Source organism: Drosophila serrata, unplaced genomic scaffold, assembly GCF_035046125.1.
Source record: "Drosophila serrata isolate PLE 108 unplaced genomic scaffold, ASM3504612v1 contig_275, whole genome shotgun sequence".
In the NCBI taxonomy this organism is placed as follows: domain Eukaryota; kingdom Metazoa; phylum Arthropoda; class Insecta; order Diptera; family Drosophilidae; genus Drosophila; species Drosophila serrata.
In genome coordinates, this window is record NW_028257173.1 from 1956605 (window position 1) to 1971417 (window position 14813).

The 14813-nt window shown below is 40.3% G+C and overlaps 6 protein-coding genes across 8 annotated transcripts; 5 read left to right on the forward strand and 1 right to left on the reverse strand.

Annotated features, from left to right (window-relative positions):
- The first annotated feature begins 59 nt into the window (after positions 1 to 59).
- On the forward strand, positions 60 to 1922 carry LOC110184919 (uncharacterized). Of its 3 annotated transcripts, none has more exons than XM_086835100.1 (6): positions 60 to 178; positions 231 to 568; positions 626 to 835; positions 897 to 1177; positions 1308 to 1578; positions 1643 to 1922. In XM_086835100.1, exons 2-5 carry the CDS (start codon positions 320 to 322, stop codon positions 1576 to 1578), a joined length of 1011 nt encoding a protein of 336 aa, XP_086691226.1. In that variant the 5' UTR covers positions 60 to 178; positions 231 to 319; the 3' UTR covers positions 1643 to 1922. The 3 variants fall into 3 exon arrangements, with proteins under 3 accessions (XP_086691226.1, XP_086691227.1, XP_086691228.1); XM_086835101.1 differs by having other exon boundaries at positions 247 to 568; XM_086835102.1 differs by having other exon boundaries at positions 262 to 568.
- A 135-nt stretch (positions 1923 to 2057) lies between these two features.
- Positions 2058 to 4759, reverse strand: Cyt-b5-r (Cytochrome b5-related). Its single transcript, XM_020953563.2, has 3 exons — positions 3473 to 4759; positions 2712 to 3094; positions 2058 to 2643 (listed from the first exon to the last, which is right to left on the reverse strand). The coding sequence occupies exons 1-3, from the start codon at positions 3884 to 3886 to the stop codon at positions 2130 to 2132; spliced, it is 1311 nt and encodes a 436-aa protein (XP_020809222.2). The 5' UTR covers positions 3887 to 4759; the 3' UTR covers positions 2058 to 2129.
- A 194-nt stretch (positions 4760 to 4953) lies between these two features.
- LOC110184891 (cytochrome b5-related protein) lies at positions 4954 to 7424 on the forward strand. Its single transcript, XM_086835103.1, has 5 exons — positions 4954 to 5037; positions 5126 to 5223; positions 5296 to 5626; positions 6095 to 6477; positions 6536 to 7424. The coding sequence occupies exons 2-5, from the start codon at positions 5129 to 5131 to the stop codon at positions 7047 to 7049; spliced, it is 1323 nt and encodes a 440-aa protein (XP_086691229.1). The 5' UTR covers positions 4954 to 5037; positions 5126 to 5128; the 3' UTR covers positions 7050 to 7424.
- Positions 7425 to 8214: 790 nt separating this feature from the next.
- On the forward strand, positions 8215 to 10061 carry LOC147643396 (UDP-glucosyltransferase 2-like). Its single transcript, XM_086835104.1, has one exon. It carries the CDS (start codon positions 8258 to 8260, stop codon positions 9833 to 9835), a length of 1578 nt encoding a protein of 525 aa, XP_086691230.1. The 5' UTR covers positions 8215 to 8257; the 3' UTR covers positions 9836 to 10061.
- Positions 10062 to 10231: 170 nt separating this feature from the next.
- On the forward strand, positions 10232 to 11930 carry LOC110184859 (UDP-glycosyltransferase family 37 member C2). The gene has a single exon (XM_020953500.2). It carries the CDS (start codon positions 10275 to 10277, stop codon positions 11847 to 11849), a length of 1575 nt encoding a protein of 524 aa, XP_020809159.2. The 5' UTR covers positions 10232 to 10274; the 3' UTR covers positions 11850 to 11930.
- Positions 11931 to 12547: 617 nt separating this feature from the next.
- On the forward strand, positions 12548 to 14239 carry LOC110184880 (UDP-glycosyltransferase UGT5-like). The gene has a single exon (XM_086834885.1). The coding sequence runs from the start codon at positions 12591 to 12593 to the stop codon at positions 14160 to 14162; it is 1572 nt and encodes a 523-aa protein (XP_086691011.1). The 5' UTR covers positions 12548 to 12590; the 3' UTR covers positions 14163 to 14239.
- Positions 14240 to 14813: the final 574 nt, after the last annotated feature.

The following is a 14813-nucleotide window of genomic DNA, read 5'->3' on the forward strand; positions in this document are numbered from 1 at the left end:
ATGATCCGCTGTTCATATATAAAACAATAAGTATATATACTTTTTTTAATGAGATAAACTCAACTGTTAAATAACAATATACATTTTGTAGGAAAATCGTATTTCAAATAACAGAGAAAGCAATGCGTAAAACTTCATTGTAGTCCATCCCTTCCTTTCTATTTAGAAACACAACCCGGTAAGGAATTTTATTTTATTTAAATACTATTCTTAACAAGCCTCAACAAAAGCCAAAATTATCGTTAGTGAATTTATGTTTAGCTTTTAATACTTCTACACACCGGTGGATCTGAAGAGGGCTTTAGTGCCGGAAAACAAAATGGCTAGCCAAAAGAATCGGGTCCTTACTTGCCGATGCAGAACATGTCATGGCCCCCAATCGGTCGTTTCCGGCGACAAACAGCGCTCCTTGGGGTTCCCCGAGAGGGAATCAACAATTACACAGTCCACAACCTGGCATTCGGATACCAGTAAGTGGGTCTTAAGCAACTTTATGCTAAACGCCTGGCGTCAGAGGCGAGAAGAGGTGCGAGATCTGCAGCAGGTGGTCCAGGGTCTTCAGAATAGCGTGAGTAGATAGATAAATCTCCGTAGGAACCGAAAGTAATGTAAATTGAACACGTAGACCATGAAGACTAACAACGAACTGCATGTTTTGAACACGGTAATGCGAGTGGAGAAAAAACGAAACACCGAACTCCAAATGCAGTTGAAGGAGTCTCACATGAGTATCACCAAAGTCCGAACCTCCTGCGATTCTCTGACCAGTTCGCTTCAAAGCCTTACAGCTGAAAAAGATGAGCTGTGTAAGGAACTCAACAAATCCAGGCAGGAGGTAAGCTTGAGATGTGAAACTTAAAGAAATATATACATATAAATAATACTTTGCCGAATAGCTAAAAGATCTTGAAGAGATTTCCGGCCAAACCAAAAAGGAACTTTTTGGAGCCCTGGCGGAGCAGCGCAATCTGCAAAAACAATTGTCCGATGAGCAGCGATCAAGACATGAACTGCAGCTGGATAACGAAGAGCTTCTCAAAAGGATCATTATGGCAGACTGCAAGGAATCCCAGTACAAAAAGGCCAAGGAGGAGGCCCAAAAGGAACTGGCTGAAAGGGATGAAAAAATCCAAACTCTAAAGGCAGCACTCGAGGAGAAGCAACGGAATGGCACAGAGTAAGTTAATTATGCAAATTTTATTACGCATACGCACTGTTGTACATATGCTATAACTTTAAGTAAAATTTAATTAATTAAAATTTAATTTAATTTATTTAAATTTCATTTAATATTGATTTCCATTTAGGCAAGCCGCCGAGCTGGAACGCATTAGGGCCCAGATCACGGAACTTTGCCAAAGGAACACCAGGTCCAACTTTTTGTGTTTCTGTTCGGAATCCATCAGTCGATTGAGTCTGACTCCTCGGTCAAACCAGGAAGTGTCAATCATTCAAAGATATGGTGTCATCTATCCAATATGGCAAAAGTTTCACATGTTTTCCAGTAATCTAATTTACCTGATTTTAAATTTCCTTCGCCCTAATGTCAATACAAGAGGTAGTCCTTCCCTGGTGTAGGTAAACATCATTCCTAGATTGATCTCTATTATACTTCTCGTATTATATTTAATTTTTGTTTTAGGATTTCGAAGCTGAAACTACCGTAAAGTATTGACTGCTGATTTTAAAATCGCCAAATGACCGAAAGGAAAACAATGAATAAAATACCCAAATGGGGTTTTAGGCGTCACCAAAGCACCCGGAGCGAATGTAATGGATAGAAATGAAGTTAACTTTGATTTTAAAACATGGATACAATTTGTAACATTGTTGAAATTTTTGAAAAGTGCAAACCCGTTTAGAATCTAGAAAACTATTGGAATTGACAAAAGAAAATAATATATGGAAATTTTTACATATAATCTTCCCTATTATTCATTATTAATTCAATTGTATAAAAATTCACAAATAAATTCATGAAAAGGTAATGATTTATCCACAGGCTTCCATAAACCTCCTTTTTAATGATACTGATCTTTTAAATTCAAATGCTTCAGTTATTAGTAAAAACTAGAAAGAGTATGTATTTATTTATTAATTTTTACATTGACCCCCTGACTAAGTATGTCTTATTTTCCCGCTCCTGGAGCCCTGGGATTGGGCTCGATGCGCAGCAGTTGCTTATGCTGACCGATCATGTGCTCAATGTGGTTGCATTCGCGCAGCTGACCCTTGAACTCGTCCAGAGTCTCATACAACACCGGATAGAGAGCTGGGAGCAGTCCGTGGTCCAGCGTGGGGAAGAGATGATGAAGTACATGGTCACCAAAGTGGGTGAGCACCAGGAATTGCGATCCCTTGAGATCTCCGCGATCAATGATCGTGTCCACCTGGAAGAGGCCCCAGTCCCGATCCTCCCGATTGGCATCGCCCTCGTGGTAGATCTCCGGGTCATGATGCGCCGCATTCAAACCGATCAAGCAAAAGCTAAAGCTAGCAATCGACGTCATCGCTAGCCAAGTGCGAACGCAAATCCAAAGGCCGAGAGATCCGCCTGTCCCCAGATAGATGGCTGCCGGAATGCTCAGCGGCAACAGGTCGTGCCAGTACAAGATGTTCGTGTGGCGCAGTGAGTAGAAAATACTGCAAAATTAAATATAATCTCAGATTAGGAATGGATTACGTCGACAGTCAGTCAGTCAGTCACTCACCGTGTGCCTATCTGTATGAAGAAGGCCAGGGCATAGGCCACCGGCTCCGTCACCCAGGACACGTAGCGCATGATCTTGCTCTTGATGTGCGGATTTGGAACCCAGCACAGCAGCGGTTCGAACATGGACAGCTCCAGATCGAAGTAGGAGTTGGGATAAATATGATGCGACAGAGCATGGGATACTCGCCAGGCGGCAAAGTTCATCAGTCCCAGGTTAAAGGCATACATCTGCCAGTTGTCCCGACGATGGAAGTAGTTGTGGGACACGATCACAGTCCAGCAAAGGGAAACACCAGCCAGGATCAGAGCCAAAATGCTATTGAACTTGACACTGGCGATGCCAAAGATGTAGAGTGCAACTATCAAGCCAAAGTGGATCAACTGTAAGGGATAAATAACACTGGTTATTATACTAAATATCTTACTTCAAGATCACATTTCATTAAGCATAAAATTTCTTGAACTCATACAAAATTTTTTTAATTTAAAAAAGCCCTTTTGATTGTCATATCAGTAATAAAATATTTATTACAACGCTCTGACAGGTGAAATATAAATCAGCTATTTATTTATACATTATGCTTCTGGCGCCGTGAGTCTTTTAGCTCCTTTTATCAATATGTAACTGATAAGAAATATAAAACTGATATGGGAAAAATATTAATTACGACACACTGTCAGCTACTACTTTTTTGGGATTTCTATTCCTTCAGAAAAAACTATCTAAGATCAAGATTTAATATTTTATTCAACACTCACGTCACTCTTCTTTTTTGGACTCTTGTCGACCGTCTTCAGCTTTTCGCGCACTCGCTCCTTGAGGGTCTTGTAGAAGCCTCCTTCCTCGAGGGTCAAAGTGTAGATCCTGGGCTCCGCAGCATCCCGCACTTTGTACTTGGCAATCATTTTCTCAGGAGCCGTTGTCAGATGATGAGCCTCAAAGGCTTCAGTGATATCGGTGCCCTTGGTTTCGCGTATCCAGAAAGGACCGCCAGGATGCTTATCTATGAACTCGGTAAAGTCGTAGATGCCATCATAGATGCGCCAGAGTCCTTCGGCGCAATCGTCCTCCCGTTTGCCCTTCTGCCAGCTGTGAGTGGTAATTAGCGGCGAGTTGCGATAGGTGGGAAATTTGGTGGCAATGCCGCTTTTCTTCCACTCCTCGATGACCATTGTCCTGTGGTTCTTAGATCCTAAGATCCTTGGCAAACACTTTCAAGATCCAGCTACCGATCAGCTGCGCTGCCCGAAATAAACTAAATGGAATCAGCATTCGTCTGTCAGTTTTATGCGCCGCAAGATTATATAAACCGAAAATTGATTCGTAGTTACAGACGAAACGTTTCCATTTTGATAAGATGTCTCTCTGCCTTATCAGCGTCGCGCGGTGGGGGCACAGCTGCCGTCTCGGAAATATAGGGTCTGTTTTGTTTTGTATTAGAACTTTTTTTTCACACATTTTTTACTATCACAATTTCAAGAGGTGAAATCTCAGTGTGGGCACGGCTATCGCTCCAGACTTTGCCGGCTACAATAGGCCAGTGGTGGTGGTCCTAAACATTTGATTGGATCACAGAAATTTGAGGCTTCGCTTGGCTGGCACGAGTCTAGCCAAAAGCTATCGCAGATGGTTGTTGGGGGTAGTCAGGGATCGTTTATAATCTAATCATTTCGGAACTTATGGAATTATTATGCTTTGTGATGTAAGGAAATACAGGGTTCCCAAAGAGTAAAGAAAAATATAAATCTGCTTATACTAAGCATAGATTTTTAAGTGAGTAAAATAAATATGCTTAACATTGTTAACCTTAACCCGCTATTTTCAAGTTTAGATTATTGTAATAGCATTCAAGAAAATTGCATTCATATTGCCAAAAGCCTCAGTTGCAATGTTCTCATTTAATATGAGTTAAAGTTTAGGTTTAGTTAATCCTAAGACACGAAAAGGGTTCTAAAGATTAAGTAAACTTGGTTGTTAAAGCTCACTTAGATACGTTTGTATATTGCAATTCATTCTATGCACCCAGGGCTCTCCATAAGAAACCCGGCTTAATGATAACAACAACGTGATTTGAATACCATTTCCATAGTATATTTCATTTCCACTCGATCCATGATAGTGAATAGTGAGAGAGACTGCATATAAAGCTCTCGATTAATTATACTCTCAGTCTCAGAGCTTTTCTAATTGATCGTGAGAGAGTGTGTTTTACGAAAACAAAAGTCGAGCGCCGCTCCAAATAAAAGTTTAGTAGCCAGCACTTCGTAAACAAACTCGGTGGTCTGTCTTCGCTGGGGTGCTCAGAGTGACCGGTTTTCCCAGAGTGAGTATTAAGTTGAACTTGGGAATCAATAGGCAAAAGTTATCAACATTTCCTTTACCTATAATTAACTCCAGCTATCTTGATACAGATTATGGCACCCAATGTGAAGGAAGATGCCTGGAAAGTGTCCGGAATATCTAGGACTTATCCGAGTTACCGCCAGCATATGCCCGTAACGGGTGAAAGGTCTGTAGCTAATTAACATATGTATATTAACCAACCCCAAACGAATCGTATAAGAACAAAAACCTATTAAAGCTGGCTGAAGGGTAAAAATGCGGACGATGAAGCTGAAGGTCTTTGGCGGATTAACGATAAGCTCTACGACTTAGCGGACTTTGCCGCTCGGCATCCGGGTGGCGATTTCTGGATTAAGTCCACCAGGGGCACGGACATCACCGAACCCTTTGAGTCGCATCACATCGAGGAGCGAGCCCGGGAAATGCTCAGTAAATTCGAGGTGCGAAAGGCGTCGAAGCCACGGAACTACAAGTTCACACTGAAGGATGATGGATTCTACATGACCCTGAAGCGGCGAGTGCGTGAAAAGCTAAGGAAACTGGATTACTCACCCACCAAGAAAACAGAGGTAGGTTTATTACTTAACTCAATCTGGAAGATATTTCTGCATAAACGCTTTTATGACTTTGAGATACTTGTTACTACGTTTCTAAAATCTGTCTTTTATTGTGATATTAAATCATGATTCTACATTGAATTAATATGTATTAATTTGTTATTTAAGACAAAGTCTAAGACTGATTAAAATGTTTGTAAAATGTTTAATTTTATACATAAAGTTTGATAAGCGAGTTGAAGCCATGATGATAATCAAGAATGGCTATCTTTGTATGGCTTCTAAAGGCTGTAAAAACGAATATAGATTTCGATTTATTATAATTAAAGACAGTTTGTTTCATAGTAAATTAATTTAATTTTTCAATCTAAAGATCTGTAATCTATCTTTTATCTGTATCTATATATCATTCTCTGAATTATTTCGCTTTAAAGATAATCCCTGCAATTTTAACTCTCTTAACCCATATATGTATTTCAGTTTCTGCACTTGGGCATCTTGATCTCTGTGTTCTTGTTTAGTTGGGCTGGCACAATTCTGGATTCCTTGGTCATCCGATCTCTGGCTGGGTTGGCTCTCTCCTGGGTGGCCACCTCCGCACACAATTACTTCCATCAGCGGGATAACTGGCGGATGTACACCTTTAATCTGACACTCATGAACTTTCGAAACTGGCGCATTTCGCATGCCCTATCGCACCATGTGTATGCGAATTCCCTCCATGATCTGGAGATGTCCATGTTTGAGCCCTTTTTATGCTGGATTCCCGATCGCCAATACGCCAGTAAAATCCAACGATGGATCTCAGTAGTGATCTCGCCGGTGGTCTTTTTAGTCTTATTCCATGTACAAATTATACAACGGTGAGTGGTAGTAATTATTCCTTAAATACACAAGAAATAACATTTATTTCTTTTTTAGTTTGGTTGTCTCCCTGGTCAAACGGAATTTAATGTACTGGGATGATCTAATAGGTCTTATTTTACCGGTATTTCTCTATTTGTCCACTGGAGTGGGCCTAAAAGCCTCTTTAGTCAGCTGGCAGATCATCGTAGTCATCGGTAGTTTTATTTTCGGTTTCGTGGGTCTTACTGCAGCCCATCATGATCCCCAGATCCTGCACGATGGCGATGCCCCACGTAAGGACTTTGATTGGGGTCTATATCAGCTGGACACCATTATCGATCGTGGGGACATCAAGTGGTCTGATCTTTTGGTGCTAACCCACTTTGGGGAACATGCACTGCATCATTTATTTCCCACCCTTGATCATGGTGTGCTTAAGCATCTCTATCCAGAACTGAGGCAAACGATAAAAGAGTTCGATGTTGAATTGCGGGAGATCAATCATTGGGGTCACATCAAGGGTCAGAATCAGCAATTGCTGAGAGTACATAAGAATCCCTTGCCACCGGGAAGCAAGAAGTCGAAGTAGGGTAAAGTCAAAGGTAGTCTGTAAATAAATTAATATTCTAAATAACCTGGTTTGGTGGTTCTTTATAAATGATTGCAGTATAAAATAACAAGCTATAATTAGAAAATTAACTTAAATTCAACCGTTTCTTTACTCTTATATTTTTCTGTTTAAAACAAACACTCTCTTCACCTTTTTTTACTCTTTCTTCTCACTTAAAGTCTGTTTGAGCATTTCCGGTTTTTTATGGTGTTTGTTATGATATCATTATAAGATGTGTTTTTGTAGCTTGCTTTTATCAGCTCTTTCAATGGCTATCAAATGTTTCTTGACTCATAAACGCTCTTTGTAGGTGAGAGTTCAGCGGGTACCAAATAAACCTGATTATTTTTTAAATACCGCCATATAAATGTTTGACTGCCTCTTTAAGAGATATGGTCAAGTAACGTTATATATATTTTGCTGAATCACTGTGACCAGGCGATGGGGAAACTAATCTTTAAATTGATTTAAAATTTTATTGTTTGGGTGCTTAGGAGCTTTAAGAAAACATGAAGCAGGGAAAAATAACGTAAATCAAATTATTACGGAACTAATAAATATCGTTAAATGGTGTAAATATTTTAAAATAGTTATTGATAAAAATTTTAAATGTAAAGTAATAGCAAATATATAAATTAAAATATATTTTGTTGTGTATCTTTTTTTTTAGATATGTTTTCAAATATATTCCTATCAAACATGGAGATAAAAATTACGACTATTGGCCATACATAAATTACACATTTTTTTTATTAATTAGTTTCTGCTTAAACAACGCTTTTAAATATAGGTTTATATATGTATGTATGTATATGTATACAATAGTTGCCCTGCGTTTACTATCGGTTATCTTCATCACTACTTGGACATCACTACGTGGACGGTAATATTGCTCTTATCATCTAGACAAAGCTTCTCTTAAACATGTTTCTCTTTATATGTATCGTCATAAACATACTATATTGTAATATTTCGTGGCTAGACTAAGCCATTAATCTCTTTCAGATTTGATTGGGTTGTTACTCTAAAGAGAAATTAGATAAGAGTAAAAGGTTAATTTCAACAAAGAAATGATAAGCCAACCGGCTGAAGGGTCAAGTTGATCTATTAAAACCTTGCTGTAAAGCAGTTTCTCCTCAGTTTATAGTTTTCTAATAGCCAGAGAAGTCACGTCAAAAGCTAGAAAAATGTTGCCGACTCGACGCTCCGTGTTTCTGTTACTACTCGCGTTAGTAGTTTCTTCCCAAGGAGCCAATATTCTGGGTCTCTTCAGCAGCCACAGTCAATCCCATCTGATCATCCATATGTCGGTGGCCAAGACACTGGCCGAGGCTGGACACAATGTGACAGTGGTGGCCATGATGCAACCAAAAGTAATGCACAAGGATATTCATCTCATTGTAATACCTGTGACGGAGGAGCAGGAGCGCATTCTGGATGAGCAACTAACCACCATGGCGGGTCAGAAGAACTCAGCGATAAGCTTTGTGATTAGTCTCATGAGCGGAACGGATGTGATGATACAAGCCCAGGCTGACCTGCTCTCCCACCCAAGTTTTCAGCGTATCTACGAGACCAAGTTTGATCTAATGATCATGGGTTACTTCTTCAATGACTTCCAGCTCGGAGTTGCGAATAAGTTGAAGGTTCCCGTGGTTATTGACTGGATGACAGCTTCAATGCCCCTAACAGACGATATGACGGGTAATCCCTCCGAGCTCTCCTATGTGCCCAATGTAGCAACTTCTGCAACACAGCCCATGAGTTTATTGAAGCGAGCAGAGAATTTGGTTAAGCATCTGTTTTTTAAATACATGGCAACAGTCTTTGATAATAATATGAACCGCATATATAAAGACATTTTTGGTGGAGGCAAAAATCTGCCGACTTTAAATGAGCTGAAGAGAAATATATCCATGATCTTTGTCAACTGCCATTTGATCAGCGAAGGACCCATTCGACCCATGGTGCCAGGACTGGTCGAGATTGGAGGTATTCAAGTAAAGGATAAAGCGGATCCCTTGCCCAAAGATATTGATGAGTTTTTGTCCAAATCTTCCCAAGGAGCTATTCTTCTCTCCCTTGGTTCTAAAATTAAGAGTTCAGTTGTAAAACCAGAAATTGTTCAGACTATTTTTAAAGTACTTTCTGGCTTGAAACAGAACGTGATATGGAAGTGGGAGGATCTGGAAAATACACCTGGAAACGCCCCGAATATTCTCTACAAGAAGTGGCTACCCCAAGATGACATCCTGGCCCATCCTAACACAAAGCTCTTTATCACACATGCCGGAAAGGGAGGTATCACCGAGTCCCAGTACCACGGAGTGCCTATGGTAGCCCTGCCTATTTATGGGGATCAACCTGGAAATGCCGAGGTCATGCAAAACGCAGGCTATGGCCTATCCCTTGACCTGCTCACGATTACTGAGAAAAGCCTTGGAGAGGCACTTAAAGAAGTCCTGGAAAATGGGAAGTACTCTCAAGCTGTCGGCAAGTTCTCCTCGCTCTACAGGGATCGACCGATGACCGCCAAGCAATCTGTTCTTTACTGGACGGAGTACATCCTGAGACATCATGGAGCTCTACATATTCAGAGTCCTGCAGTGCACATGAATTTTGTTGAACTTTACAACCTGGATCTTTATGCTTTGTTGTTCTCAATCCTTATCTTGATAATGTTTATTCTTCGTTTATTTGTGAAAGCCGTTTGGAGGAAATTAAAGAGCAAAATGAACCATTCAAATAAACTAAAGAAACATTAAATTTGTACTGTTGTAAAATTTTATTAAACATTTATATTAAAACAATTTATGGTAACAAATAATAAAAAAGTTAAGAATGTCGGTGTAAAATTTCAAAAGATAACAAAAGGGTTTTAATAAAATAATGCCTTATTCGCGAGTTGCTTAGTGTTTTAAAATAGAACTAAAACTAGCCTGTTATAATTTTGAGATATCAAATAAAACTGTTAAACATAGGTACATTTTAGACATGGTTTTGAATGTTACTACCACATAGTTATAAAGAGTTGAATTTGTCCTCAAAGAGTAGAAAGATAAGAGATTGCTCAATATCAAAGAGAGTCGATAAGCGGATGACTACCCTATGGCTGAAATTCCCGTATATACCCAGACCCATACACATTCCCTGCCAGTCTCTTATTCGCGTTTAGTGGGAGAAGTTAATTAAAAATTTAGTAAAATGTCGGCGATTCGCTCCGTGTATTTGTTGCTACTCGCGGTAGTAGCTTCTACCCAAGGAGCCAATATTCTGGGACTCTTCAGCAGCCACAGTCAATCCCATCTGATCATCCATATGTCGGTGGCCAAGACACTGGCCGAGGCTGGACACAATGTGACAGTGGTGGCCATGATGCAACCAAAAGTGATGCACAAGGACATCCATCTGATAGTGGTTCCGGTGACGGAGGAGCAGGAGCGCATATTGGATGAACAACTGACCACCATGGTGGGTCAAAAGAACTCTATAATAAGTACTGTGAGCAGACTCCTCAGCGGAATGGATGTGATGGTAAAAGCCCAGGCTGACCTTCTCTCCCACCCAAGTTTCCAGCGTATCTACGAGACCAAGTTCGATCTAATGATCATGGGTTACTTCCTCAATGACTTCCAGTTGGGAGTTGCAAATAAGTTGAAGGTTCCGGTCATCATTGACTGGATGTCTCGGGCCATTCCCCTAATTGACGATTTTACCGGTAATCCCTCAGAACTGTCTTATGTTCCCAACTTAGCCACCTTTGCCACGCAACCCATGAGTTTATTAAAGAGAGCTGAGAATCTGGGTAAACAATTGGCTATTAGATACCTGGGTATAATATTTGATGCAAAACTTAATCGTATTTATAATGGCATTTTTGGAGAAGAACAACAGTTACCGACTATAAGTCAGCTAAGAAAAAATATATCCATGGTCTTCGTCAACAGTCACATGATTAGTGAAGGACCCATTCGACCCATGGTGCCAGGACTGGTCGAGATCGGCGGGATACAAGTGAAGGACAAAGCGGATCCCTTGCCCAAGGATATTGATGAGTTTTTGACCCAGTCTTCCCAAGGAGCTGTTCTCCTATCCCTCGGTTCCAATGTCAAGGGCTCTACAGTTAAACCAGAAATTGTTCAGACCATTTTTAAAGTACTTTCTGGCTTGAAACAGAACGTGATCTGGAAGTGGGAGGATTTGGAAAATACACCTGGAAACGCCCCGAATATTCTCTACAAGAAGTGGCTACCCCAAGACGATATCCTGGCCCATCCTAACACCAAGATCTTTATCACACATGCCGGAAAGGGAGGCATAACCGAGTCTCAGTACCACGGAGTGCCAATGGTGGCTCTTCCCATTTTTGCGGATCAACCAGGAAACGCCGAGGTCATGCAAAACGCAGGATATGGTTTATCCCTTGACCTGCTCACGATTACTGAGCAGAGCCTTGGAGATGCACTAAAAGAAGTCCTGGGAAACGAGAAGTACTCTCAAGCTGTGGGGAAGTTCTCCTCGCTCTACAGGGATCGACCGATGACCGCTAAGCAATCTGTTCTTTACTGGACGGAGTACATCCTGAGACATCATGGAGCTCCACATATTCAGAGTCCTGCAGTGCATATGAACTTTGTTGAACTTTACAACCTGGATCTTTACTGTCTGCTATTGTCAATCCTTATCCTGATATTGTTCATTATTCGTCTTTTTGTGAAAGCTGTTTGGAGTAAATTAAAGAGCAAGAAGAACTATTCTAAGAAACTAAAGAAACATTAAATTTGTAATGATATTCATAAGCATTTTTATAAAAACACGTATAGCTACAAATAATAAAGAGTTAAATACTTGCTGACGAAAGTACTTTACTTTATTTATTCTTTCGATTGATTATTATAGCTGTCAACTGTGTACCACAAAAACCTTAATGTTACTTACGTACATCGATGGTTCTGGAATAATGCCTTATTGGCTGGTTGCTTAGCGGTTTAAGAAAGAATTGGCCTGAAATAATGTTTGAGATATAATTCAAAACTATTAGAAATAAGTACATTTTTTTTAGGATTGGAATAGAATCAAACTTATCCGAATTTGTTATTTATCTTCTCTCAAATTAAACATTCTATATATAATTCGATTTCATTTATTTAAATCTCTGTCCGGTAAACAAAATTTTTTTGTTAAATTATTTAAGAGTCTGTTGCAATAGTATGTTTAACTTTATATTAATGAAATCTATATTGCATGATACTATATTTAAGGGAATTATATAAGAGATTGTAGAACCTCAAATCATTTTAAAAGGTTTATTTATTTCTACTGTTACTATGACATTTTTATAAAGAGTTGAGTCAGTCCTCAAAGAGCAGAAAGATAAGAGTATCGGTAAACATCGAAGAGAGTCGATAAGCGGATGACTGGCATATTGGTGAAATTCCAATATATAACCAGACCCATACACGTTCCCTTCCAGTCTCTAATTCGCATTTAGTGAGAGAAGTTAATTTAAAATTTAGTGAAATGAAGGAAACTCGGTCCGTGTTTCTGTTGCTACTTGCGGTAGTAGCTTCTACCCAAGGAGCCAATATTCTGGGTCTCTTCAGCAGCCACAGTCCATCCCATCTGATCATCCATATGTCGGTGGCCAAGACTCTGGCCGAGGCTGGACACAATGTGACAGTGGTGTCCATGATGCAACCAAAAGTGATGCACAAGGATATTCACCTCATTGTAATTCCTGTGACGGAGGAACAGGAGCGGACACTGGATGAACAAATGACCACAATGGCGGGGCAAAAGAACTCAGTTTTTAGCACCATGTTCCGGCTCTTGAATGGCATGAATGTGATGATCGACTCTCAGGGAGATTTGCTGTCCGACCCGAGGTTCCAACGTATCTACGAGACCAAATTCGACCTGATGATTATGGGATACTTCATCAACGACTTCCAGCTAGGAGTTGCCAATAAGCTCAAGGTTCCCGTAATCGTTGACTGGATGGCTGCACCAATGCCCATAATTGATTGGTTCACCGGTAATCCTTCGGAACTTCCCTATGTTCCCATCATGTCCGCTGCCACGCACCCCATGAGCTTGGGAGCCCGTGCTCAGAACCTTGGCAAATACCTGTTTATGTGTTACATTACCAGTATGCTGGACTCCAAGGTGAATGGCATATACAAGGAGAACTTTGGAGAAGGAAAAGATCAGCCGACATTGTACGACCTCCGAAAGAATATCTCAATGGCTTTTGTCAACATTCATTTGATCAGCGAAGGGCCCATTCGACCCATGGTGCCAGGAATGGTTGAGGTCGGAGGCATACAGGTTAAGGATAAGCCGGATCCCCTGCCCAAGGACATTGAAGAGTTTTTGGCCAAGTCAGCGCAGGGAGCCATTCTCCTCTCCCTCGGTTCCAACATCAAGAGCACTGCAGTTAAACCAGAAATTGTTCAGACCATCTTCAAAGTACTTTCTGGCTTAAAACAGAATGTGATCTGGAAGTGGGAGGATCTGGAAAACACACCTGGGAACTCCCCGAATATTCTCTACAAGAAGTGGTTACCCCAAGACGACATCCTGGCCCATCCTAATACCAAACTATTTATCACTCATGCCGGAAAGGGAGGTATCACCGAGTCCCAGTACCACGGAGTGCCTATGGTGGCCCTTCCGATTTTTGGAGATCAGCCTTCGAACGCCGAGGTCATGCAAAGCGCAGGGTACGGTTTGTCCCTTGACCTTCTGTCGATCACTGAGCAAAGCCTTGGAGAGGCACTCAAGGAAGTCCTGGAAAATGAGAAGTACTCTCAAGCTGTGGGCAAGTTCTCCTCGCTCTACAGGGATCGACCGATGACCGCCAAGCAATCTGTTCTTTATTGGACGGAGTACGTCCTGCGACATCATGGAGCTCCACATCTTCAGAGTCCTGCAGTGCACATGAATTTTGTTGAGCTTTACAACATTGACCTCTTTGTTATACTTTTAACGCTTCTAGCTGTGATTGTGTTCCTATTAAGTCTGTTTGTGAAATTTGTTTGGAACAAACTAACAGGCAAAACAATTACCTATAAGAAGATAAAGAATCAATAAATTATTGTGTGTTCATTCAATAAATTGGTCTATTAGTAGTTAAGTGTGGCTAAATAAAAACAAAACCAAATATTAAACAATTTATAGTAATAAAAATAAAATAATAATTTATATTTTATTGGTTCAGCTATGGGAAATCATCATTTCACTGCAAAAATGTTTTTATGCGTAGTCTTATCTGTCCCAAAACATATGGGATACGGGAATCGATAATGTTAAGGTAGAGTTCTTATCAACTTCTTATCTTCGCACTGACCTTTTTCTACGTTTGCAAGGATTCAAAGAATTTCCTATTTTCTGAATTTTATTAAACAGTATCAAATGAAATATACAAATATTTTCCATGAGTACCCAATGAGTACTCAAGCATACCCTAAACAGGTTGCTAGCCAAAACTTAATTTCGTTTGAAATCAATGATTATAATGACGCAAAAACATATTTCCCCAAAAAAAGTCAAAAACGAGATTACTCGCATTTACGATAGTGTTTTGTTTGTTGACAGGCCTTCCGTTTATTTAATTTTAACGCATTTAATCATGACTCAGTTGCGAGACACGCGATACGTAGCCAGACCCTATCTCCTGGCGATAAAGTCTGCGGGTTAGCACCTATAATTTCCAGTGCCCCGTCACTGCAGCGCAGCAAAAGC

What these genes read in the sequence shown, in the direction of transcription:
- LOC110184919 (XM_086835100.1), top strand. Translation starts at nt 320, where the DNA reads ATGGCTAGCCAAAAGAATCGGGTCCTTACTTGCCGATGCAGAACATGT. An exon ending in TCAACAAATCCAGGCAGGAG is followed by an intron (nt 836 to 896) that starts GTAAGCTTGAGA and finishes TTTGCCGAATAG; the next exon opens with CTAAAAGATCTTGAAGAGAT. An exon ending in AAGCAACGGAATGGCACAGA is followed by an intron (nt 1,178 to 1,307) that starts GTAAGTTAATTA and finishes ATTTCCATTTAG; the next exon opens with GCAAGCCGCCGAGCTGGAAC.
- Cyt-b5-r (XM_020953563.2), bottom strand. Translation starts at nt 3,886, where the DNA reads ATGGTCATCGAGGAGTGGAAGAAAAGCGGCATTGCCACCAAATTTCCC. An exon ending in GTCCAAAAAAGAAGAGTGAC is followed by an intron (nt 3,095 to 3,472) that starts GTGAGTGTTGAA and finishes TATCCCTTACAG; the next exon opens with TTGATCCACTTTGGCTTGAT. An exon ending in TTCATACAGATAGGCACACG is followed by an intron (nt 2,644 to 2,711) that starts GTGAGTGACTGA and finishes TTAATTTTGCAG; the next exon opens with TATTTTCTACTCACTGCGCC.
- LOC110184891 (XM_086835103.1), top strand. Translation starts at nt 5,129, where the DNA reads ATGGCACCCAATGTGAAGGAAGATGCCTGGAAAGTGTCCGGAATATCT. An exon ending in ATGCCCGTAACGGGTGAAAG is followed by an intron (nt 5,224 to 5,295) that starts GTCTGTAGCTAA and finishes AACCTATTAAAG; the next exon opens with CTGGCTGAAGGGTAAAAATG. An exon ending in CATGTACAAATTATACAACG is followed by an intron (nt 6,478 to 6,535) that starts GTGAGTGGTAGT and finishes TTTCTTTTTTAG; the next exon opens with TTTGGTTGTCTCCCTGGTCA.
- LOC147643396 (XM_086835104.1), top strand. Translation starts at nt 8,258, where the DNA reads ATGTTGCCGACTCGACGCTCCGTGTTTCTGTTACTACTCGCGTTAGTA.
- LOC110184859 (XM_020953500.2), top strand. Translation starts at nt 10,275, where the DNA reads ATGTCGGCGATTCGCTCCGTGTATTTGTTGCTACTCGCGGTAGTAGCT.
- LOC110184880 (XM_086834885.1), top strand. Translation starts at nt 12,591, where the DNA reads ATGAAGGAAACTCGGTCCGTGTTTCTGTTGCTACTTGCGGTAGTAGCT.